This window comes from Salvia hispanica, chromosome 4, assembly GCF_029641045.1.
Source record: "Salvia hispanica isolate PSC_SH4W2 chromosome 4, Shi_PSC_v1, whole genome shotgun sequence".
Classification (NCBI taxonomy): Eukaryota; Viridiplantae; Streptophyta; class Magnoliopsida; order Lamiales; family Lamiaceae; genus Salvia; species Salvia hispanica.
Genome location: NC_142695.1, coordinates 5,844,380 through 5,868,992, shown reverse-complemented (window position 1 = coordinate 5,868,992; position 24,613 = coordinate 5,844,380). Strand labels below are relative to the sequence as shown.

The window sequence follows — 24,613 nt, the reverse complement described above, 5'->3', positions numbered from 1 at the left end:
TAATATTCATTCTTTGCCTTAATTAACCCGATGATGGGCTCTATGTTGAAGTTCGTTTAACTGAGTTTCTTGTGCGTCTTGTTTAGACACATGTTGATTGGACATGTTTAAATCCTAGATCCTTAAAACTACATCTCTTATGTTCAGACATAGTTTAAAATTGGTCTTTCCTAGGTAACATCAAATGTCTCATATGAGGTTATATTTATTCCCTTCACATTCCTAAGAAACAAAAAACAGCTATTGCTAATGCAAGCACATCGTTATCTATCATAAAAACAAGTAGATGTTTCCAAATTTTCGTTGTAATGCCCCAAAAAGAATGAACCTTTAGTGCCCGAATGGCTAGAGAATAGAATGTCTGAAAGTATACACAAGACAACAAACCATTTTGTTCTCGTTTGTTTAACAAGGTCGCTGTCTTTTTTCCGACTTACATCAATCTTTCAGCAGCTCAACGGACTTGTTGCAGACACGTTATACAATAACAATGTCATGCAGAGAGAGAAATCTGCAAAGCAAGGGAGCATGTCTAGCTCTAGCAATGCCTCTGCACAGAAAGCCAAAAGAGAAAATCAGAAACAGGCTAAGTAAATTGTATGCAAGATTTTCATTGTGTTTGTGTAACAATGTCATTACATTTGCTTGGAGCATGTGATGTTTTATTCCATAGAGACTGATCCATATTCACTATCTTATTGTTATGTAGGATTTTGCATATATAGATGCAAACACCCTTTTACATGTGAATTTAGCTCAAATATGTTCAAAAAATCTATATTGTTGATAACATGTTGAAACATACTACATACACTATACTGAGCTTAAATTTTGCTGCTAACAAAATCTGCATCGGTTGCTTCCCAGATGGTTGTGCCATCACAAGTGCAAAGCTTTTTGTAGTTCTCACCAACTCCTGCGCTCCTAGCAACGACCGCAGCTGCAATACCCTCATCTGATTTATCTTCACTTCTATACACCGCTATGGATCGTCCAATGATGTCCACCACTCTTAGCTTCTCCTTTGCGCCAGAGTAGAACGCCTCGCCTTTTTCATCAACTTCTAATGTTCCCAGGTCACCCAGTGGCTGAAATAGCAACTTTGGGTTAAATAAAGACCATGAAACCCAAAGAACTTGCAGAACGAGATATAGCTTTTGTTGGGTTTGACAAGGGATATGATACCAACCTCGTTTTCATCCTTCAAGGGATTAAAGATATTACCAGTGCTTGTAGCACCCTTTGTGAGATCACCAAATTGATTGATCGACCAACCGTGCTTTCCAGGGGGCAAACCGCTGAAGTTGGCTTCTATCCTAGTCAGTTCCATGTTAACTTGGGCTAAGCGGACAACACCGTATATAGATGGCCCTTTAAATTCAGCAACAGCAGCCGATACTAGAAAATCTGCACAAGTTTACAAGGTTCATTGATGTTTAAACAATCTTTTCCAACTCAGAAAAGTATTAGTATCGTAATTTCAAGAGACACAATTAGTGAAACTGCTTCAAGTCAAATAATATTCAGAGAGTTTCCAGTAAATTCTGTTAGAAAATTATCATTTACATCAAAGAATCTAACCTTGATTCTCAGGATATGCTATTAATTAAGCTGAATGTATCCACTACTAGCTTTTTTCTTTAACACCTTTACATTTTGGAAGTCATGACTATTAAAAAAGAAGTGATTAAAATGGAGAACATCCAGCTGAATCAGCAATCCAGAGGGGTGAAGCATGAATGTTATTAAAGACTGAGACATCCAAGAGAGAGAGAGAGAGGATAAAGGCTAAACTTTAAAGCTTACCATCAGGTAGACCTTGTCCAATTAATCTGGCCTTCCGTCCAGTCTGGTCCAAGGCTTCAGTCAAAATCCTCACAGGTGAAATTCCAAGAACCCTTACAACTTGATTGGTTAAGTCCACATCCACTTTTTTAACACCTAAAAGTTGAGCAATGAGCAAAAAATCATTGTTAAATTGTAGAATGGAACTACCTAAGAGTAACTGGTTATAACAGAACAGAAGCATTACTTTCTAAGATCCTCACCATCAACAGTCTCCAACTTATTCTTGACTGAATTAACACAGCCCTCACATTTCATATCCACCATAAATTCAGTCTGTCCAGACATGCTAACAGTGAGAGATATTGCAATACATGGTCAAAATGCCAATAGTGGCCAGAAAAGTTGATCGAACATAATTTCTATTCCTAAACTAGTCACTGGAAATTCACGAAGAACCAAATCATAATGATAACTGATGTAAACTGAAAGGGCAGAATCCCAATTCCCAAAAGAAGATACAGTAATGAAAGTAACCAATGATAAGCAAATGCAAAATGATGAGTCTTTAACCATGCAAGGAAAAAAGAAATGTTTATGACACAACAGAATAAAACAGATATTGACATACAAAGCAACAATCATGGGATTTCATTATCTATTTGTTTGCTTACTAAACCCAACTGCACGGGATAAGACTACTTGATTGACTTCATAAATCTTTATTGCATGTTATCCTTTTATTAAAGAAATCAATTAATCTTTAGCCAAGGACTTTTTTTAAAAATATGAACCAGGCGCAAAAACCACAGGAATGGACTGTTTCACTAATGAATTGCAGTCTATGAAAGCCACTTGGAAGATCATTTAGACCTACAAACAACTAAGAGGTATGTAAGAGAACTAGGCTAATGAAGAAGCCTGTGTCTTTTCTATTGGAGTTGGAAGTCTGTGTCTTTTCTATTGGAGTTGATTTATTCCAGCATTTAAGTTTTAATAATAGTACTATCTACTTAAACCTGCATTTTTTTTTTCACAAAATCTAAAAATGTTAACATCTAAAATTAACATGTGGCCCTCAAGATAAGTGCCTAGAACTTTCTCACTAAAACAACAAATGCATGGTTCAATTAAACCTCATGGCAACACCAACAAATTAATCATCATTTAGAAACAGAGACAATAAAGAAAAACTCACCAGTAATTCTGGCAATCTGGCGCCGTTCTGCGCCCCCCCCCCCCCCCCCCCCCCCCAAAAAAAAAACAATTCAGACGATCAAAATAAAAATAAATTTCCATATCACAATTTAATAGTGAGAAAAGGTAAAATGAAATCATCACCTGCGTCGATTTTTCGGGATCCATTTCGACAGAAACGGGAGACGAGTTCGCTACAGCTTTCAAAAGCCCCGATTTTTCGGCTCTGAGCGAGAGCGAGCCGAAAGATGGGGTTTCGGATAGCCTTTTGAAAGAAGTGGAAGACGAAGGAGACGACGATGCGACTGAAGAGATGGCGAAGGCGGCTGGAATTGCGACTGCGGCTGCTACAGCGGTCGTTCTTGCGGCGACTACTGACCGCAAAAATGCCATTTTTTTCCCCACAACTGCCAAAAATTTGTGGATCGCAGCTACTACTTCTAGATAATTCGAATTTGTTAGTACTACTTAGTTAAGTTTATGTAAAATTGAATTTCCATTTCGGTAAAATTTGGAAGATCTATTGCTAACTCACTCTCACAAATTTAGTGGTTTAAAATTTGTCACGTATAATTTTTGTTTTTATTAATTAAATAAAAATATTATCAAATAGGAGTTTTGGATGAAAAAATCATTATAGTATGTTGAAAATATAAAAAAGATTCATTGAAAATGTCAGCACATTTTGTATTGACATTTTATATGTACTTATATTTGTTTTTTTATTAATATTTTATATGTATTATGTTGACATATTAGAATAACAACATTCACATTAATTTGCTACTTGAATTATACGAAAATTTAAAATTTAAATTAAGATAGTTATAATCATTTAAAGTTTGTGGATGTTTCTTGAAAGTTGGTTATAACTAATTGCGGTGAATTATGACATTAATATTCTGATTGATATTTTATTTATATTGTATTGATATACATGGATGGATGATCTTGTGCCTTGATTTAATAATCTAATGTCCGTCATATTTAGTTGTAGTTAGCAATTTATAGGCGAGTTAGCAATATAACACACTCAACGGTTAGCGAATCTAATTTTTACCATTAGAAGAGTTGAAAAAAGTCACTCATGTTAAAAAAAGTTGATGTTGATGTCATGCATGCCAACTTCTATACCATGTTCTTTCTTTGTTCCTTTCTTGATGAGTAAGCGAATCTCATCTTCTTTCTGCTGTAACCATCATGAATATGGCTGGAATAGTATTATCTCAGTCCACACATGAAAAAAGAGGTGATGTTTACAAACTTGTGGTAATTTAATTGTCACTTTTCTTTCTATCAATACCATCATAGAAACGAGACCACTAAAAATGGAAAAGCTCCACATTAACTGAAGATATGAGATTGATCAAAAGCTTATTTCACATACACATTTTTTAAGAAATATCACTAATGAATTGTCTCAATCAAATTGTGCTTAGTTCACTCTTCAGCATTCATCATTACTGAATGCGACAAAAAGAAGGTAAAAAAACAATTTCCAGTAGAATTCTGGTGAGTTTCTTGAAGCAAATGCTTAGCGAGCACCCAATTTAGGGCAACCAGCAGCGAGTGGCAAATCCAAATTTTCTGCCGTTCGGAATGTTCTTGGTACCATCTTGTCGACGTATAGTGTTCCATCAAGATGATCGCATTCGTGTTGAAAAATCCTTGCTTGCCACCCCGAAGCATCAACTCTGATTGCTTGGCCAAATCGGTCAAAACCTGTAACCTCGACCTCCGAGTGTCGTTCCACTATCGCTCCGAACCCATTAACGCTGCATATCACATTTGAGCAAGACGAGAAACGGAGCTATGACTTTAGCATGTTTCAAGTAATATGTGGTGTGGACTTTATAACAAAGATAACTAATTCAATGTTCCCTTGGTCTTACCTCAAACACCCTTCGAAGAAGAAAGCACTTTGGTTGCCCTTCTTTTTCAACTTTGGGTTGATCACAACCTGCACTAAAAGAGCTTAAAATTGAGTCTCATAATCATATCAGATGCTCGATTTGATATTTACATACCAAAAGATCAAAAGGTTGTCTGTTTTGCGCCATGATCTCTTCCTTTGTCGTATAACTAATGTACTCTATTGTATCTTCCAGAACAATTATCTGTTTGCAGACAAAAAAAGGACTTTCAACTCAACCAATTCAGCAAATGCAAACACAATTACGGCGTCTTTGGTAGGAAAGATTAGTCCAATACTAGTTTATTAATCTGGACCAGACATTGTTATCGATACAAGTGACTGATATGACTCGAACGTTCTCAACCGTCTCTAGTTCATTGTTCCTCCAATGCTTATCAATCTCGGCCTTATTTGTATGTTGGACGGCAGGGGCCTACGTGTGGCAGGTGGACAGGGCGAGTGTCCGGAAAGGACAAAAACGTAATTATAAGGCTGAATCAACGAAACAATCAAGGCTACAAAACACCTCACTGATTCTATCTTTGTTTTCAATATCTATCAAACCAGCAACATAATTTTTATATCTTGGTTTTACCAAATGAGCCATGATTTTTCATAGTATTTCTTCTACAATATGAGAGACTTAGAATAAAAGTGAATGTAATTGATAAACTATAACAGTTCAAAATTATAAAACCTACCTAATTTCTGCTCCAATTCAATCGAAGTAACCTTTTCAAAACCTATAATTCCATAGTGACTACCTAGCTTAACAATTCCAATCAAATCATAAATGAGCATTTTACTAAAAATCAAAATCATCACTACATCAAACATAAAAGAGGTGATTGAATTAATTCATATACTAACCTTCAAAGGGATGCCAATTTGTGGAGCAGCGAGGCCAACCCCAGGCGCCGCTCTCATCACCTTCACCATCGCATCTATAATCTTCTGGATCCGATCCGACCCGATTTCCTCGGGTCGAACCTCCTGAGCCGGTTCGTGGAGGACTGGGTCGCCGGCTTTCACTATCTCCGGCAGCACATCCTTCTTCTCGCGCATGCCCTGGTACCATCCGGCTCGGGCTGCCGACTGGAGCTCCGACTGGAGCTCCGGGTCGGGTCAGAATAGACAGTAAAAAAATCATTGTTACATTGCAGAAAGAAACTACCTAAGAGTAATTGGTTAACTGAACAGCAGCATTACTTTCTAAGATTCTCACCATTCTATTCCTAAACAAAGAACCAAATCATAATAATAATTGATCTAAACTGAAAGGACAGAATCCCAAATTAATCATCAATCAAGATTCAGAAACAGAGACAATAAAGAAAAACTCACCAGTAATTCTGGCAATACGGCGCCGTTCTGCTAGAAAACACGCCCCAAAAAAACAATTCAGACGATTAAAAAAAAAAAAAAACTTTCCCTATCAGAATTCAATAGTGAGAATGAAATCATCACCTGCGTCGATTGTTCCGGATCCATTTCGACAGAAACAGAAGACGAAGGAGACGATGCGACTGAAGAGACGGCAAAGGCGGCTGGAATTGCGACTGCGACTGCTGCAGCGGCCGTTCTAGCGCCGACTACTGACCTCAAAAATGCCATTTTTTCCCCACAACTACTTCTACTTAATTCTAATTTATTACTTATAAACACCATCCATTTTTAGTAAAGTTAAATTGAATTATTTTTCCAAGGGTAGTGAATTCCCCATGTTTAGGGATTTTGGTAAAATTTCCAAGATATTTTAAAACTCTAGGTAGCACATATGATTATGATTGTTGTTGATTTTCCCACTCTATTTAAACATTTCTTGTATTCTTGTACTATTGAGTTTTTTTCCATTAGAAGAGTTCAAAAAAATCACTCATGCAAGCCAACTACCATGTTCATTCCTTGTTTCTTTCTGTTGCAAGAGGGTGTGATTCTCATCAAGCAACATCAGTTATGTATATGCTATCTTTGTATCTGTTTATGCCTATCTTTTCAAGATATTTAAGAAGAGCTGTACAGAAAAGGTTATTTTTTAGATTGAACCGTTTGTATCAAGAAACAGGTGGATGGTAATAAGAGTGACAAAGAGTCTATCTTCTTGTTTGTGTAAACAGAATCCCCTGCCGCCTTGCTTTGTTTCAAATACTCTTATATCTCGACAACGACTCTCACTCTGCAGGCAGCTCTGGCAAATAACATTCCTCAAGAAGTCAACATGGAGCTTCCTCTTCATGACATTGAGGCCACCGGTGATGTTCCACGCGAACCATTTGCGCTCCTAAACAGGTACGGGAATAAACTGAAGCGTTTGAATCGTATCCAATCAGAAGAAAGAAACAGCTTGAGTTCGAAATCTCAGCTTCTTTCTGCTGTAACCATCATGAGAATAGTAATATCTCAGTCCTCTAATGAAAAAAAAGGTGATGTTTACAAACTTGTGGAATCTGATTATGCTGAGCATTTGAAGCGCGTCTTATGGCTGCTCGGTGCTTCTGAAAAGCTCGCCAAACGACACTATGATGAGGCCGAAGAGCTGCTTGGGCTAGCCCTCTCGGGCTCTCTTGAAGGCCACCCTATTGAAACAGTTCTCACACTCTCTGGTAAATATCTAAGGGAAAGGATTTATGTGGAGAGAGGAAGGATCGATCTTGAGAGAGCGGTCGAGCATGTGGATATCGAACAAGCAGTGATGGATCTCAAAGTTAATGCTGTCGAAATTGAACAGAAACTCCCCTCCAGCCAGATCTCAAATTTTACTGGGGTCCAGACCATTCTTGACTCTGTTGCAGCAGCTGAGAGAATTCATTTCATTGATTTCGGGCCAAAGTTTGGGTCGTATTGGATACTAGTGATGGATGCTCTAGCCAGACGAGGCGTGAAGCAGCTCAAGATCAGTGCTGTATGTTCAGCTAGAGATAGTGTTGAAGAAACAGGCAATTTGCTGTCATCTTTTGCAGAGTCTATGAACTTGCCTTTCGTGTTGACGATTCTGCATCTGGAGACGTGGGAGTCTGAGAAGGATCGTCTGCAGTTGGAAGCTGGTGAAACAGTGGCCGTTTTCATGGAGTTCTATCTCATATCACTATCAGATCACCCCAAGGGTATTGGAGGTTTACTAAGAAGGATCAAGGATCTCAACCCTCTCGTTTTGATAGTCGTTGATATGGAGACAGATATCAATGCAGTGGATTTTGCTCCTCGGTTCAAGGAGGCGCTCCTCCCCACGTGTGCCTTGGTTGACAGCCTAGAGGCCTGCCTGGGACGGGAGAACCAGTACAGAAAGATAGTGGAGAAGATCTACTTTCAGGAGGTGATCTGCAATGGCGTTCTGCGTGAAGACGATGAAGATGGTGGTTTTAAGCGATGTTTTAAGATTGATTTGTGGAGGGAATACATTTCAGGGTTCGGTCTAGTGGAGACGGAGCTCAGCCAGCCATCTATGCATCAGGCAAGATTGATGGTGAAAGGAAGTCCTAGCTGGAGTTCCTGCACGCTCAAAATGAACGGGAAAAGTATGATTATTGGCTGGAACGGGATCCCAATTCGTTTTGTGTCTGCTTGGAAGTTCAGCAATGACGAATGTGTGGAAAAGCTCTGAAATATATTATCAAGTTTCTCCAAAAACAAATCTCTTTATTTTGCACTAAATCATGCAGTTTTGCATATGTAGCCATCTCAAAATTTTGTTACATGGCCTCATGAATACAGTGGTGTATTTTCATTCTATTTATACATGTGTTTAAGAGGTTGTTCTATTCCAATCAACAAAAGTCATGAAAGAATTTAATTTTTACACAAATCATGTGTGAAGCATCTCCAAAGTGCAGCATTCTCTTCCATTTTAAACTCAATCTGTTTCTTGCTTCGTTTGGAGATGCTTTAGTTTCTATGGATCAACCTGTTTAATGCGTCTCAAACTCTTTCCTTGACTCCCGTACTTGCTTTGGAGCGCAAATGGTTGCCTTAACATTCATTGTGGAAGCTCATTTATCTGAGTTTCTGAAGTTGGCTTCTATCCTAGTCAGCCATGTTAACTTGGGCTAAGAAAAAGTAAAATGAAATCACCACCAGCGTCGATTGTTCCGGATCCGTTTCGACAGAAACAGAAGACGAAGGAGACGATGCGACTGAAGAGATGGCGAAGGCGGCTGGAATTGCCACTGCGGCTGCTACTGCTACAGCGGTACTGACCTCAAAAATGCCATTTTTTCCCCACAACTACTTCTAGATAAATTCGAATTTATTACTTATAAAGACATTCATTTTCAGTAAAGCTAAATTGAATGATTTTTTGAAGGGTGGAGTATTTCCCAGTACTCAAGACTTGGTCAAAAAAAATTTAATGTTATAGTATAGGGCAGTGAATTTCCCATGTTTTGGAATTTTATAGTTGTTGTTGATTTCAAAGTTAATGGAAATATAGCTGAATTCGCCAACTCTATTTAAACATTTCTTGCATTCTTGCACTGACTATATATTGAGTTCATCTTTTACTGCTGCTAACACCAAAAGAGGTCTCAGTTAGGAATCTAATTTTTACCATTAGGAGAGTTTAAAAAAATCACTCATGTTCTTAAAAGTAGATGTTATTGTCACGCACTTCTTTGTTCCTTTGTGTTGCAAGAGGGGGCGATTCTCATCAAGAAACATCAAGTTATGTTTGATTCTCGTAATGCTAGTGGATATGCTTTCTTTGTATCTGTTTTATGTCCCAAGAAATTTAAGAAGAGCTGTGGAGAAAAGGTTGTTCTTTTCATTGAACCGTTTGCATCAAGAAACAGGTGGATGGTAATAAGAGTGACAAAGAGTGTGTCTTCTTGTTCGTGTAAACAGAATCCCCTGCCGCTTTGCTTTGTTTCAAATACTCTTATATCTCCACAATGACTCTCACTCTGCAGGCAGCTCTGGCAAATAACATGCCTCAAGAAGTCAACATGGAGCTTCCTCTTAACGACATTGAGGCCAACAGTGATGTTCCACGCGAACCATTTACGCTCCTAAACAGGTACGGGAATAAACTGAAGCATTTGAATCATATCCAATTAGAAGAAAGAAACAGCTTGAGTTCGAAATCTCAGCTTCTTTCTGCTGTAACCATCATGAGAATAGTACTATCTCAGTCCACTCATGAAAAAAGAGGTGATGTTTACAAACTTGTGGAATCTGATTATGCTGAGCATTTGAAGCGTGTCTTATGGTTGCTCGATGCTTCTGAAAAGCTCGATAAACGACACTATGATGAGGCCGAAGAGCTGCTTGGGCTAGCCCTCTCTGGGTCTCTTGAAGGTCACCCTATTGAGACAGTTCTCACACTCTCTGGTAAATATCTAAGGGAAAGGATTTATGAGGAGAGAGGAAGGATCGATCTTGAGAGAGCGGTCGAGCATGTGGATATCGAACAAGCAGTGATGGATCTCAAAGTTAATGCTGTCGAAATTGAACAGAAACTCCCCTCCAGCCAGATCTCAAATTTCACTGGGGTTCAGACCATTCTTGACTCTGTTGCAGCAGCTGAGAGAATTCATTTCATTGATTTCGGGCCAAAGTTTGGGTCGTACTGGATACTAGTGATGGATGCTCTAGCCAGACGAGGCGTGAAGCAGCTCAAGATCAGTGCCGTATGCTCAGCTAGACATAGAGTTGAAGAAACAGGCAATTTGCTGTCATCTTTTGCAGAGTCTATGAACTTGCCTTTCGTGTTGACGATTCTGCATCTGGAGACCTGGGAGTTTGAGAAGGATCGTCTGCAGTTGGAAGCTGGTGAAACAGTGGCCGTTTTCATGGAGTTCTGTCTCACACGATTATCAGATCACCCCAAGGGTATTGGACCTTTACTAAGAGGGATCAAGGATCTCAACCCTCTCATTTTGATAATTGTTGATGTGGAGACAGATATCAATGCAGTGGAATTTGCTCCTCGGTTCAAGGAGGCGCTCCTCCTCATGTGTGCCTTGGTTGACAGCCTAGAAGCCTGCCTGGGACGGGAGAACCAGTACAGAAAGATAGTGGAGAAGATCTACTTTCAGGAGGTGATCTGCAATGGCGTTCTGCGCGAAGATGAAGATGGTGGTTTTAAGCGATGTTATAAGATTGATGTGTGGAGGGAATACTTTGCAGAGTTTGGTCTAGTGGAGACGGAGCTCAGCCAGCCATCTTTGCATCAGGCAAGATTGATGGTGAAAGGAAGTCCTAGCTGGAGTTCCTGCATGCTCAAAATGAACGGGAAAAGTATGATTATTGGCTGGAACGGGATCCCAATTCGGTTTGTGTCTGCTTGGAAGTTCAGCAATGACAAAGGTGAGGAAAAGCTCTGAAATACATTATCCAGTTTCTCCAGAAACAAATCTCTTTACTTTGCACTGAATCATGCAGCTTTGCATATGTAGCTATCTCAAAATTTTGTTACATGGCCTCATGAATGCAATGGTGTATTTTCATTCTATTTATACATGTGTTTAGAGGTTATTCGATTGCAATCAATAAAAGTCTTGAAAAAATTTTACTTTTACACAAATCATGTGTGAATCATCTCCAAAGTGCTGCATTCTCTTCCATTTCTAAACTCAATCCGTTTCTTGCTTCTGTTTGGAGATGCTTTAGTTTCTATGGATCAACCTGTTTAACATGTCTCAAACGCTTTCCTTGACTCCCTTACTTGCTTGGGAGCGCAAATGGTTGCCTTAACATTAATTGTGGATGCTCGTTTATCTGAGTTTCTGAAGTTGATCTTGTTTAGACACATATAGTTGCTAAAACTGCAGAGCGAGAGTTCTTGCGGTCTATCTTTAGAATTAGACCCTGTGGCAGGAGATTCGACAAAAGGTCTCCATCTCTTATGTTCAGACATAGTTGAAATAAGATTTAAAACGGAGACTACTATCTTGTTGGAGTCGTCTTATTGGACATACGCTGCCTTCAACACTGACAACAATCTACACTTGGCTTCTCTTTAAGCTTACAATCACGTCTCGGAATAGAAAGTATGTGCTTTGCACTCATCATAAATTTGTTTGCTTTCCATTTGTGCATATTCTGTTGCATTGTTATTTTGCATCTTCTTTCCTAGGTAACATCAAATGTCTCATGTGAGGTTGTGTCCAGTCCCTTTACATTATTTGTAAGAAACAAAAAAACAGCTACTTATAATGCAAACACATCGTTGTCTATGATAAAAACAACAAGTAGATGCTTTCAACTTTTCATTGTAAGTGTCACCAAAAGGAATGAACCATTAGTGCCTGAACCATCATCTTATAATGACTAGAGAATAGGATGACTGAAATTATACACAAGACAACAAACCATTTTGTTGTCGTTTCTTTAACAAGGCCACTGCCGCAAATTTTCCAACTTACATCAATCTTTAAGCAGCTCAACGGAACCGTTGGAGACTCGTTATAAATAACAACATCGTGCAGAGAGAGTAATCCGTGAAGCAAGGGAGCATGTCTAGCTCTAGCAATGCCTCTGCCAAGGACGCCGAAAGTGAAAATCAGAAACAGGTACAATAATATGCAAAACTTTCATTATGAAGTTGTCATGTATTGTTCTGATCTTGGCTTCTTACAGAGATACGATACCGTTGATGAAGAGCTGCAAGTTCAAGCTAATGTCGTCTCTCTCGATTATCTTTATCTAGAGATGGTTTCTCCACCATTTCAAGATTGTCTAGAAACTATGAAAATACTTTCTGAGATCAAACCTCAAGATTCTCAACCTACACTTCCATCTGCATCCTTTGAGGTTCCGAGGTGCTGCAGAAGGAGCGTTGGCATCGAAAATAAGACACGGAGACAGCCTCAATCTTCGTCTCAATTGTCAGCTAATCACATAATTGAGTTGGCTGCAGCGTCCTTCGTCCATTCCAAAATTAGCCATACATTTGCGAGCACCCTCTCCGGCCTCTCTGCAGACGACGCTAGAGATGTTCAGCTCGTGCTGAGTCTGCTGAAGTGCGCGGAGAAAGTCTGCAGTGAGCAGTATGATTGTGCAGGCAATCTTCTTGAAGTGCATAGCAAGCTGAGGTTAAACCAAATGAATGTTATACAAAGATTGGTGTATCATTTTAACCAAGCTCTTTGTGAAAGGATTGAGCGGAAAACTGGGAGATTCAAACATGTGTTGCATAGCTCGCCACATGACTCCTCCATAGCCAAAATCTCTGATATAGCTGCAGTTTACCAGAAACTGCCTCTCAATCAGGTCATTCAGTTCACCGGCATTCATTCAGTGGCGGACCACGTCTCAAGATCCAGAAAGGTGAATATTGTTGATCTAAATATCTGTTGTGGTACACAAATGATGATCTTGATACAAAATCTAGCAGAAAGGTCGGATCATCCGATTGAACGTGTTAGAATAACTGTTGTAGCAGCAAGCTCAGATCATTCAATAGAAGAGGCTGGTTTTCGACTAAAATTCTTGGCTGAATCCTTGAATCTGTACTTCTCCTTCCATGTGGTCAGCTTAGAGTATGTTCTAAATCATCAAGAAAACGCCTTGGATCTCGATCCGGAAGAAACTGTCGTAGTCCATGCATCATTCGCCTTAAGGCATATGATCACTGATCCAAACCGGCTGGAGGCCTTGATGAAGTTCATCAGAAGCATCAATCCTAGTTTGATGATCATGATTGAAGCTGAAGCAAATGTGAACTCTCCGATTTTTGTGACCCGTTTCGTTGAGGCCCTCTTCTTCTATGGGGCTAACTTTGAGTATTTGGAGGATTGTTTGGATAGCGAGGGCGAGAGGTCATGTCTTGAGATAGGATTCTTTGGGCCTGCCATAAGGAACATTGTGGCAGCCGAGGGAAAGGAGAGGAAGTTCCGGATTGTGGGGATAAATGTGTGGAGAAAGTTTTTTGAGAGGTTTGGAATGGTGGAGACAGAGCTCAGCACATTATCCATCAGCCACGCGAATCTGGTGCTTGAGAGGTTCGACTGTGGGGATTCCGGCACGCACTCTATGAACGGGAAGTGCCTCGTTGTAAACTGGAAAGACACACCAATGTGCTCACTATCTGCATGGAAGTTCCAAGAAATATGAAATAGGCTTTTATTTTTCTGGAAACTGCTTTTTTAAATGTATGATTTTTGCCAGTTTTGGTTAACTGTTTCAAGATGGTGATGGCCCTTATCAAAAGGTCTTGATTAAATTTTAACTTGAGCTTTTTTCATTAGAGAAAAACACAGAGATTTATTTTGTGGTATATTTTTCATTTGTTGGTATTTTTCTATTCCTCAATAAACTATTGTATGCATTGTTCATTTGCATCTATTTCATAAAAGTGCTCACTGTCTGAATGGATGTTCCAAAATTTGTGATCTCTTTAGCTTCTGAGAAACTACTTTTTGGAAATGTATGATCTTTGCCAGTTTCATTTAAGCTTTTTTCATTAAAGAAAACAAAAATAGACATCCCACATTGTACATATCTTGATGTTTTTCTCTTAACTTCATCAAACATAATTATATGTTGTTAACTACTACTATATCTCTTACCTAGGAGTTTGCAGTAAACAAGGATAATCTGTTTGCTTGGGAAATTCAGATGTGTTTTGTCCAGTCCTATTGTTTTACTAAAATATTTTAATAATTCAAATAATAAATTTCTTTTTTTTCCCATTGTCTAGCTGCATAGTATAATGGCTGTGCTCAGAATAATTTTGGCTGAACTTTTTGTACTATAGTTTATTGGCTTATATAAGCTCATTGTTTTCTCTTGTCATTGATTGAATTTGTAAAATTCATAATAAAAATATAACCTTTTTGGCTTGATTTGCTTGTCTGATATTTTTGTAATCAAATCTGTGACATCAGAGACCGGCTGAATAAATAATTATTGTGTTAACAAACAAATGTTGATATATGTTGATTCCTATTGTTCTAGTCTTCCAAAGGCTTGAACTTGATGAAGAAACCAGTGCACCCTCCATTTCAAATGTCCACAGAAGATGAATTTGATTCCTTTGAGGTAACAAAAAGTCTATTTTTTTTTTGCAAAATGATGAACAATTTCTTTGATTGTAGATGGTTTTCAAGGAATTCGGTTAAAACAATTTCATGTTGTTTTGAATTTCAGGCATACGAAGAAGGCGATGCTGATCGAAGCCTGGTGCAGTACGCAAACGGGGAGCAAACTCAAGTTTCCGCTTTGGATGATTTATATCTAAACATTGTTTCTTCACCATTTCAGTTTTGTGATGAGGAGATGGCAAAATTGTCAGGTTTCAACTCTCAAAACTCACCACTTGTTGAAGCAAATGAGGAGGAGAAGTCCTATGCATTTCCCTCTGCATCTATGGAGATTTTGAGGGGCTGCAGAAGTAGGATTAGACTGAGCAACGAGGCTGAAGTGAAGGCGCCGCCTCCCTCAGAAATGTCGATCAATCATGTGATCAAGCTCGCTGCAGCCAACTTCATCCAGTCCAAGATGGCATGTTCAAGTGAACTTTATGCTATCAACCATCCATATGCAGATGTATTTCTAGACCTCTCCAGAGAGAATGCTGCGGATGTTCGTCTCGTGCAGGACCTCCTTTCATCTGCTGAGAAAGTGGATAATTATCAGTTTGATTCTGTAAGCAAACTTCTTGAAGAGTGCCACAGGCAGAGTTTTAAGCAAATGAACAAAACACAAAGATTGGTGTACTATTTCACTCAAGCCCTCTTTGAAAAGATCGAACGAGGACAAGGGAAGTGCACGAATAAAATGGAAACTCCACGAGATCTCACTGCCCCGAGCTCTGCCACAGCTGCCTTCTTCGAGAAGCTGCCTTTCTCTCAGATCACACAGTTTGCTGCCGTTCAATCAATGGTGGAATGCATATCCGGTTATAGAAAGGTGCACGTTGTTGATCTTGAGCTCCGTTGTGGGGTCCACCAGACCGTCCTGATGCAAGCTCTGGCTGCAGCCAGAGCTTGCACCGTACATTTCAAGGTAACTGCAATAGCGATTGAGGCGAGCACCGTGATTGAGGAGGCCGGTGTGAGGCTTAGAGCTATAGCCACTTCCTTGAATGTGGATTTCTCCTTCAATGTGTTAACTTTAGAGGATGTTTTCAATCATCAAATATGCGTCTTCGATCTTGATGATGACGAGGCAGTTATAGTCCACAGCGCCCATGCTTTGGAGAAGCTCGTCTCGAGGCCAAGGGAGCTCGATGTCTTGATGAGGATCATCAAGAGGATCAATCCTAATGTGATGGTCATCACTGAGGCCGAAGGGAATGTGAACTCCCCGGCCTTTGTGGACCGTTTTGTTGAGTCTCTTCTCTTCTGTGGTGCTTATTTCGACAGTTTGGGGGATTTGTTGAGGAATGGTGGTGCGGAGAGGTCGTTTATTGAGGCGAATATCCTCAGCCCAGTTGTGAGGAACACTGTGGTGGCTGAGGGGCACGAGAGGGGGCACCGGATTGTGGGGATAGAGGTGTGGAGGGCCTTTCTTGGAAGGTTTGGGATGGTGGAAATGGAGCTTAGCAAAGTGGCTCTGGATCATGCAAAAATGATTCTTGATAGATTTGAGTGTGGAGATTGTTGCACAATTGGATTCAATGGAGATTCCCTCGTTGTTAGCTGGAAGGAGACACCAATATGTTCATTGTCTGTGTGGAAGTTCAGGTAAAGCAAGAGCATGGAGTCTAAGAAAGTTGGTTTCAAGACTCAATTAATCTCCATTCCACACTTCCAGCTTATGCAGTTAATCAGAAATACAGTTTTTATGATATTACTAGCAAATGTGACATTGGATGATTGGAAACACAATAGGTAGACAAATTTGCATGCATTTTTCAATTCCATTTATATCCAACACCCTTATCCCATGTATGTAACTATGTAAGCAAAAGCAATGGCGAATCCAGATAGGGTGGGTGGAGTCTGGAGATCGAATGACCCCATCACCAGCCCATAAGGGTCTGGGCCTGAAAATTCAATTAGATTTGACTTTTGGAGTTGTCGACTTGTCGTCCCTCGGTGTGGCAGCTCCACCTGAACCCCTTGGGGTTCATTCTTGTTCTTTGTTTTGTATTGCTTAATTACTTTACACAAATGAGTTATCCCTTTTGAAGGGACATGTACAATGAAAGAAATACTTAGCTGAAATATATAGGATTTGATTTTTCTATTTCCAACTAAATATCAGGTTAATCAAGCATGATTGTTCTTGATTGCTAACAACATGTACAAAAAAGTTAGATGAGCATTAATATCTTCCACTCTATTCTTGATATAATAGAAATTGTCTTCATCCCATTTCCTAATAAATGTATGCATCCACTCAAGTTTCACCAGGTCATGCATTTGGTTGGGGATTCTTTTTCCGATATCGAATAATTTTTAATTTTGTATCAGCATTTAAAAAAACGTTCTGAAATTATTTATTTTTTCTGTTGATCATTTCAAACTTCATTATACTGATTAAGAAGACAGTTATGTAATGGGCAACCTCTAACTCGTTCCTTTAATTATATAATGTGATATGAGTTTCTTTTTATTTCTCCCTTCCACGTGAATAACGTTTTTTTAAAATTTCAGGAATTAAAACTAATCAATTACTATTATAACTTTAACTTTTTTTCTTTATATTCTGATTTCTTTTCTTATACTATATTCTAACGTAAAAACATTGTTTCGAACATCATCAAAATACTACGTTTTTGTACATGGATTAGACAATTGAGAAAAAAATTTGAAAATTTATAATTTAATATTCTATTTTCAAAAGTTACGTGATCTACTTGAAATTGACCAAATATTGGGATTTAAATAACTATAACCCTAGATACAATACTTAAATTATTAATTTTGGGAAGAGAGTTTTATAGTACTACTACCAAATTAGGCCAAAATTATTGAGCAGTCATCCAGTAGTCCACGTTGCTGTTGGCGCTTGCTTCTAAAAATTGCTAATTTGGTGAATAAGTATGATCGGCTAGAATCAAATACATGTCGCTTTTCATTTCATTTTCGAGGAATTCTAAGACATTTGGAGAAATATGAATTTTGACAATACAATGTTTCCTGATTATGTGGAGAATTGAAAATGCGTATTGAATTGTGCAGTCCAAAATGAAAAGGATTTAAGTTTTTGAAACTAATTTCTTAAACCTACCATACCAACCACATGTAGAACAAAGCTAATTTAATATGGCAATAGTGTTTGAAATCACGACTAGCAACTAATTAATTTAATTTTACTATTGAGACATGATAAACACGATACTAAACCATATGCTCATATGACGAATACTATAACATAAGTTAATTAAATATAAGTAATTAAGTAGTCATACTCTTTCACGCATAGAAACATCATACAGCCTCTCGCCCTATAAAAATAGTTATAGTTTTCCATTTTGATTTTTCTACTAAAATGATTCTATATACTATTTATGATAAAATTTATTTTTAATAAGCTGATTTCAACTCTGCTTTACCGAAATTAATATAGGTATAGGTAATTGTTACCTTTGTAGATTCAACCAGTATGCTTTACCAAAATTATTTATATTTTCAAAGATGCAATAGATTTATCATTTCATGATGTCATTCCTGTCGATTCAAAAACAAGATAATGAATTAGTTACAAGATGCAATAGCTACTGCATAATAAATTATGTATACAAAATGCACATCGAACTAGAATAGAAAATATCTTATGTTGTGTTGTAGTATAATTGAAACTAGAACAACGGTACGAAAAATCTGATATAAACATGTACTATTAATAAGTTTGGATTAAGCTTTACTGAATATAAATACTTATCGCGTCGATTCATTAGGAAGCCGATAATTTTGGGTTGGGTTAGGAATCTTTAGATTAGAACAGGTTACGTTCGGGTTACCCAATAAGAAATACTCCATATTACTATAATTTTATTCTTTGCGCAATTATGATATGATTTTAACGTGTAATATTAGGTTTGTGTCGTTATCGTGTCGTGTCAATCTAAATTGTATCTATTGTTAACATATTTGTGTCATGTGTGGGTCATTCGGGTTTGAATTCGTGTTCAAATTGAGAGATTCCTTAACATGTCATATTCAAGTTAGATCATACTGAATTGAGTTGATCCGATAACAATCTAACCCGAACTACTTAACTTTGACTTAATATTTCTATTTTTTTAAAAAAAATTTAATGCAAGTAAATTAATGTAAATATATATGACTAATTAATGTAATGGAAAGTGATTGTTAAAATGAATCATGCCAAATCAAATGGCACAATATATAATCTGAAAAATAAAAAACATAACGAAATGAAGTGTTGTATATCAGAAAAAACAAGAAAATTACAACAATTGCAAAAGCCACATTCTACATTAATATTTTACAAGTCATCATCATCCATGGATAAATCCACATTCTCCCCACCAAAACACACACACACCCACACGTACATCTGTGTGTTTCCTCCCCCATCAGAACTGGTAAATCCCATCAACAGCCGGAGACTGAAAAGCCGGGTGCAGCCATGGCCTTTCAACATCAAAATCTTTCAAAACATCCCTCACAAAACAATCACCATCCTCATCTTCTTCTTCCAAATCAATGCAAGAATTTCTATTGTAAGTATCCACAATTTCCTCCAAAAACTGCAGCCTCTTCTTCAGCTCCTCCCCATGCAGCCTCAAGGCCCTGTTCTCGGCCTCCGCCGCCGCGTAGCGCCGCCCTATCTCCTCGATCTTCCGCGTCAGCTCGCCGCTCTTGGACCCGAAATACAAGATCTGGTCGTTCAAATCCTTCATGTGCTGCTCCCTCTTCATCCTCGACCGCCTCGCTGATTCCCGGTTCGAGATCTTCCTCTTCCTCTTCTTCTCGTCCTCTTCCGATGAGCTCGAGATTATGTTTATGGCTGACATTGCTTTTTTTCAATTTTTTTCTGGGATTTTTGGACTTGTTGTGATGCAAGGTGGGACTAGATTTTCTTGAAAAAAATTTAAAAAATTATTGGGATTTTTGGACTTGTTGTGATGCAAGAGTGGACTAGATTTTCTTGGTTTTTTTTAAGGGAATGATGGTGGGATTAATTAGATTTTGCTTATGAAAAAACGTAAAACCAGTATAAGAAAACTACTGAAAATGATTGGAGAAGTCTAATTCTAGACAAGAATGCTGAGATGACACCACTCATAGCAGAAAAAGAGAAGATTTTTGCATGAAAACAATGGAGTTTTGCATGGAAATCATGTCTATGAAGTACTATGATTTACGAATATGGTATAAATTGAATGATGTAATAAGATTTGTGGGTTTTTTTGGATTAAGAAAAGTGTGAATGCTGAGGAATAATGGAGGGTGATAACTGATAAGGGTTGAGGAATGGGGTTTATATAATGAGAAAGGTTGATTGAAATACAAGAATTTTGAATCTTCCAAGCTAAGGGCATATACAATTGGTAAGAAATGGTGGACTAATCCCCATATGGATAACGATAGCACACAAATATATGTATATATTAATATCTTTGTGTATGTGTGTGTGTGTGCATTGTACTAGAAGTATTAAATTGAATGGACTTTAATTTGTGATGTGGATAAGGTTTTATAAATTGAAGAAAAAGTTTGGAGAGCCAAAATTTTATCTCTATCTAGTTCTTGATATTGAAAAGTCTGCCACAGGTTGTGATGTATATATTGTTGATTAATATTTTCAAGAAAGAAAACCGAGTAGCCACATATTTGATGTCTAGAACAATCTTATGATATTTCTGCTTTTCTTGTATTTTTCATCTTTATTTCACATTGTATTTCCATCATAGATGCAATATCCATAAAATAAAAGACTGCACTCAAAATAAGGACTATTCATTATTATTATAAATGAATTTCAGTTAACATGTGTATTACTACAAAAACTGAATGTGAACAAAATTATATATAACCAATCCTAATAATTCATCGTTAATTAAATGCTGCAAATTGAATAGAAAACTTGTAAGGATCTATCGCTGAGCTCAAGCTAGTTAATAAATGTAGAATTAAATCAAATAGCAAAAGATTTGATAAAGTGGCTATATCTTGTTAGCGAAAGCTTATAGTTTGATTAGTGAACCAAATTATTTTAGTTGAGTGACGAAACTCTAGCTAATTCCAACCAATTCTTTCAACTTGTTTGGTATTTGCATTATTGCAATATAAACTAATAAGAAGATAAGAGGATTTAGTTGTTGTATTATTGTATTATTGTAATATTAAAATCATTAAGTAGATAAGAGAATTTTAATTGATGAATTATTGTCATAGCCATCTTGATAATCATTTGTCAAACTAATATTGATTTGGTTATAAGTTACGTCTCCAATTGGGTAAGGTTTTTGGAGATCAAGAAAACAACAATTTGGCTATCTCAAGAATGACAGGTAGGCCTACTATGTAGAATTATTATTATTTTTTTAAAAAGCAATGATTATACTAGAGAGTAAACAAAGATGAAAATTGTAAAGTGACAGATCTCAATAACTTTTGTGAAAAGCTTCACAACCATGGTGCACTAATTTATTTTTTAAAAATCAAGTATAGATAAACAAATAAAGCTTTTCACAGTGGTGGGCTTACCCTATTTATTCCCTCTCTTTATCCAGATTGAAGATTTTTGAACTAGCCAGTCAAGTACATACAGCTGGACATATACAACCTTAAAATAAGAAAACGGCTAATAATAGCATGTTTGGCTCCTGGAATCAAAACTTTTCTTTAGGACTTTTTTGGACTATCCAATGTTACAAGTCATTCATTTACTACTACTAAACTAGATGGAAAAACAAAGATTTGACGAAATATTAGGATCACTAATACAAGATTTATAAACTACAATGTCTACATAACACAACATCCAAAGGAGATCCAAATATTGTAAGGATAATCTATCAAGGAGGACTCAAAACGACAGTACTTACTTTACGCGTCTGCTCCAGTTTCTTTCCACAGAGATCATGGAAGGAGCAAGTCCAATAGTCCAATCTCCAATGCCAAGACATGCATTAGAATTGGAGGGACCAATTCTGATTCGGGCTCTCGACAACACAAACTTAAGCCAGATCCATGCCGTGAAGTCATTTCTATTATTTGGAACTAGGTGATGGTCCTTTTGTATTTGTAACATTCTCAGGAATGGCTGAGCCATTTCCCAACTCTTGTGCAATGCCATTTGCTTCTTCTGTGCTCATGTCATTAAAACTTCTTTTCTTGGATGATGAAGAAGGACTAACCTCTTTGTCTTTCGTTGGCTGCGCTTCAGAGCTAGACATAGGAAACAATGGAGGTTCACAACCGCTCAGTTGACAGAAGACTCTCTCGACAGTGTCATTAATCTCCTTCCCCAAGCCATTTTGATCTAAGATCAAGTCCCAAACTGATCTAGAAGCCTTCTCAAGTACAGGAGCCCTGCATATAGTTGCCAACAACATTAACTCTTACATATTGTGTTCTGATTCCAAAGAAACAAACTACATGTTCTGGTTCCCGAGAAACAAACTACGGGACATACCAGTTTGCATATGCTTTGTCATAATAAAGCATCATGCTGAATCTGGATAGTGCAAGCTGAAAATCCATTGACAATGCAAAACTTCAATGTTTTGAATGGCAGGAAGTAGCTAGCTACATGCAAGCCTTCTAGAGATAAAACCCAATGAAAAGGACGAAAGATAGTTTCTCTTAAACAAGCAATTTAAATTTCATTTGCCTTAGACTGATTGCTCTAAATCTACGATCATCGTAAGTCATATGAGGAAAAATAACTATCTCAGAATGCCAAGGCAACACACTATGGACACTAAAATCAGCATGCTCAGAACAGAATTTATTATGGCTTAAAAGCACTCCAGGAGGGTACTAGTAACTTACTCAAGCTCTTGTCGTAGTGAATCAAACAATTCTCGCTTTGTCTGTTTTTCAGCACCAGCAGTGTTGAGAACCTTACTCTGCTCCACCATTTTTATTGTGTTGCTCTTTAGCTCTTCCTGCAAGAAATCCAGGACAATGACTATTTTTGATTTTATGGATTGCCGATTCATACTACAGTGAAATAATCAAACAATCTCCATGTCCACGAAATAAAGAACCAATCCAAACATCCACGAGAACCGAAACAAGAAGATTTATAAGTAGATATCACTTATAAAATGGAGGGTGTGCCATATGCAAAATTGCAAATGATATCTGAGCAGTTCATTAAGTATGTTGACAACCACCACATGTCACAAGCTCATGCCACTTTAGAGTCAGGCAACTGAAGAAATCTTCTTGTTGGATATAGATAAATTAACTTCCTAAGAATTGGGAAGGGGGGTTGTTATATCACAGTTGAGGCTTTTTAAGGAGTCTTAATGAACTGTTGAGATAGAGATGGATTAGTTTCTTCAACTTAAGACACAAAAGGAAGGAAAAATATAAAAAAGTGAAAAATAAGAGTCTTTTGTGGAATGACTGACAAGACACGGGAGCTCCTCATTCTCTAGCTTAAGTGCAAACAAGAAAGGGAACAAAAGCAGCAGATAAAGAAAATCATGCATATCAGTCATCCTCCATATGTTACATGCATCCAAGCGATACGTACAAAGTCTTGGGATGAACAACTAGATGCATATAAGTCGGCCAACAGACAGTTCATTCAAGCTTAAATTTACATTACAAGCTTCTTAAGATACATCTCCTTTATCATAACATAAGCTCCCTAACAATCATATAAATCCGCAGTAAACCCCACGACATTATAGACATTATTCACATAATACGCATATCACCATTTACGATGTATGATAGGATGTGATGCCTATTAATTCTTGCATCCCACGATGGATGAGTCTCTAGATATAAGGTTGGGAGCAAATCCACACTCAGAGCTAGCTTATGAGAGCAGTTGGGGGTTCAGCCGGCAATCCTTACCATCAACATCACAAGAAGAGTTGCCCATCATCACTTCTCAAGGGAACATGCCGTGATGGAAGAAGAAGTATCCACACAATTTTAACACCAAAAGATGTAAACTACTACCTTTGTATACAGTATTATCAATAACACTAACAACCATGCATCACTAGTTCCATCTCAACTCCCAAAACTTAAATGAGGGAAAATATCTCCATTCAGCAATAAAAAAATTCATTACTCGAAATGTGAGCTCACACAATTCCCAAAAACACTTCACAAATCCCAAAACTTTGAAAAGAGGTTAACTGAAAAATACGAACTGCTCATGGATAAAGCTTCCCTGAAAAAATTCTTAGAAGCGCGAACGCAGGATCACCAAAACAAATAAAAATTCAAAACAATTACCAATTTAGCAGTCATGGAGCTCGTCAATGCACGGATAAACTAATAGAATCGTCAATTACAAAACCTCATCCCTTAAAATCACAAAAATCAAAGTACAAACATGCAAAAACAATCTCACATTGGCTTTAAGCTGGTTGATTATTTTCAAACGGATCGCGTCGATGGTCCCATCGTTCATGAGCGTCTCCAGCACGTCCTCCGGCGTTATCACCGGCGATGCCATCTCGTAAGGCCTTGTTTGGGGATTTCGGAATTATCAATTTATCTGAAACTCTCACAGCTGAATTCGGAGATTAAATAGGGCTGTGATCGTGATTCGTGAATCGTTGACTGGTGCGGGCCGGGTCGAATCCAGTTGTAAAATGGGCCGGGTAGAATCCAGTTGGCAGCAAGTCCAATAAGATTTAGGTGTCAGTAATTCTTTAATTATTAA

At 37.8% G+C, this 24,613-nt stretch overlaps 8 protein-coding genes across 11 annotated transcripts; 4 read left to right on the top strand and 4 right to left on the bottom strand.

The window, feature by feature from the left end:
• Positions 1-287: 287 nt before the first annotated feature.
• LOC125192845 (copper chaperone for superoxide dismutase, chloroplastic/cytosolic-like) lies at positions 288-3,425 on the bottom strand. 3 transcript variants are annotated; one of them, XR_007171479.2, is made up of 7 exons: positions 3,127-3,425; positions 2,984-3,010; positions 2,049-2,121; positions 1,807-1,941; positions 1,190-1,407; positions 640-1,088; positions 288-550 (listed from the first exon to the last, which is right to left on the bottom strand). XR_007171479.2 is itself a non-coding variant. In XM_048090511.2 (7 exons), exons 1-6 carry the CDS (start codon positions 3,373-3,375, stop codon positions 825-827), a joined length of 966 nt encoding a protein of 321 aa, XP_047946468.1. In that variant the 5' UTR covers positions 3,376-3,425; the 3' UTR covers positions 288-550; positions 813-824. The 3 variants fall into 3 exon arrangements, 2 of the variants coding, with proteins under 2 accessions (XP_047946468.1, XP_047946467.1); XM_048090511.2 differs by having other exon boundaries at positions 813-1,088; XM_048090510.2 differs by lacking the exon at positions 288-550 and having other exon boundaries at positions 588-1,088.
• A 919-nt stretch (positions 3,426-4,344) lies between these two features.
• Positions 4,345-6,565, bottom strand: LOC125192846 (peptide deformylase 1A, chloroplastic-like). Of its 2 annotated transcripts, XM_089070292.1 has the most exons (7): positions 6,365-6,565; positions 6,242-6,268; positions 5,768-6,004; positions 5,217-5,330; positions 5,010-5,099; positions 4,875-4,942; positions 4,345-4,757 (listed from the first exon to the last, which is right to left on the bottom strand). In XM_089070292.1, exons 1-7 carry the CDS (start codon positions 6,563-6,565, stop codon positions 4,517-4,519), a joined length of 978 nt encoding a protein of 325 aa, XP_088926418.1. In that variant the 3' UTR covers positions 4,345-4,516. The 2 variants fall into 2 exon arrangements, with proteins under 2 accessions (XP_088926418.1, XP_047946471.2); XM_048090514.2 differs by lacking the exon at positions 5,217-5,330.
• Positions 6,566-7,115: 550 nt separating this feature from the next.
• On the top strand, positions 7,116-8,628 carry LOC125194530 (DELLA protein GAI1-like). Its single transcript, XM_048092793.2, has one exon. It carries the CDS (start codon positions 7,116-7,118, stop codon positions 8,496-8,498), a length of 1,383 nt encoding a protein of 460 aa, XP_047948750.1. The 3' UTR covers positions 8,499-8,628.
• Positions 8,629-9,035: 407 nt separating this feature from the next.
• Positions 9,036-11,214, top strand: LOC125194529 (scarecrow-like protein 18). Its single transcript, XM_048092792.2, has 3 exons — positions 9,036-9,083; positions 9,527-9,688; positions 9,799-11,214. The coding sequence occupies exons 1-3, from the start codon at positions 9,036-9,038 to the stop codon at positions 11,212-11,214; spliced, it is 1,626 nt and encodes a 541-aa protein (XP_047948749.2).
• Positions 11,215-12,345: 1,131 nt separating this feature from the next.
• Positions 12,346-14,013, top strand: LOC125194528 (DELLA protein RGL1-like). Its single transcript, XM_048092791.2, has 2 exons — positions 12,346-12,402; positions 12,470-14,013. Exons 1-2 carry the CDS (start codon positions 12,346-12,348, stop codon positions 13,943-13,945), a joined length of 1,533 nt encoding a protein of 510 aa, XP_047948748.1. The 3' UTR covers positions 13,946-14,013.
• Positions 14,014-14,776: 763 nt separating this feature from the next.
• On the top strand, positions 14,777-17,001 carry LOC125193846 (DELLA protein RGL1-like). Its single transcript, XM_048091767.2, has 2 exons — positions 14,777-14,872; positions 14,981-17,001. Exons 1-2 carry the CDS (start codon positions 14,810-14,812, stop codon positions 16,520-16,522), a joined length of 1,605 nt encoding a protein of 534 aa, XP_047947724.1. The 5' UTR covers positions 14,777-14,809; the 3' UTR covers positions 16,523-17,001.
• Positions 17,002-19,153: 2,152 nt separating this feature from the next.
• On the bottom strand, positions 19,154-20,354 carry LOC125192882 (bZIP transcription factor 44-like). Its single transcript, XM_048090553.2, has one exon. The coding sequence runs from the start codon at positions 19,761-19,763 to the stop codon at positions 19,323-19,325; it is 441 nt and encodes a 146-aa protein (XP_047946510.2). The 5' UTR covers positions 19,764-20,354; the 3' UTR covers positions 19,154-19,322.
• A 1,216-nt stretch (positions 20,355-21,570) lies between these two features.
• On the bottom strand, positions 21,571-24,442 carry LOC125192352 (antigenic heat-stable protein). Its single transcript, XM_048089894.2, has 3 exons — positions 24,299-24,442; positions 22,750-22,865; positions 21,571-22,287 (listed from the first exon to the last, which is right to left on the bottom strand). Exons 1-3 carry the CDS (start codon positions 24,401-24,403, stop codon positions 21,966-21,968), a joined length of 543 nt encoding a protein of 180 aa, XP_047945851.1. The 5' UTR covers positions 24,404-24,442; the 3' UTR covers positions 21,571-21,965.
• Positions 24,443-24,613: the final 171 nt, after the last annotated feature.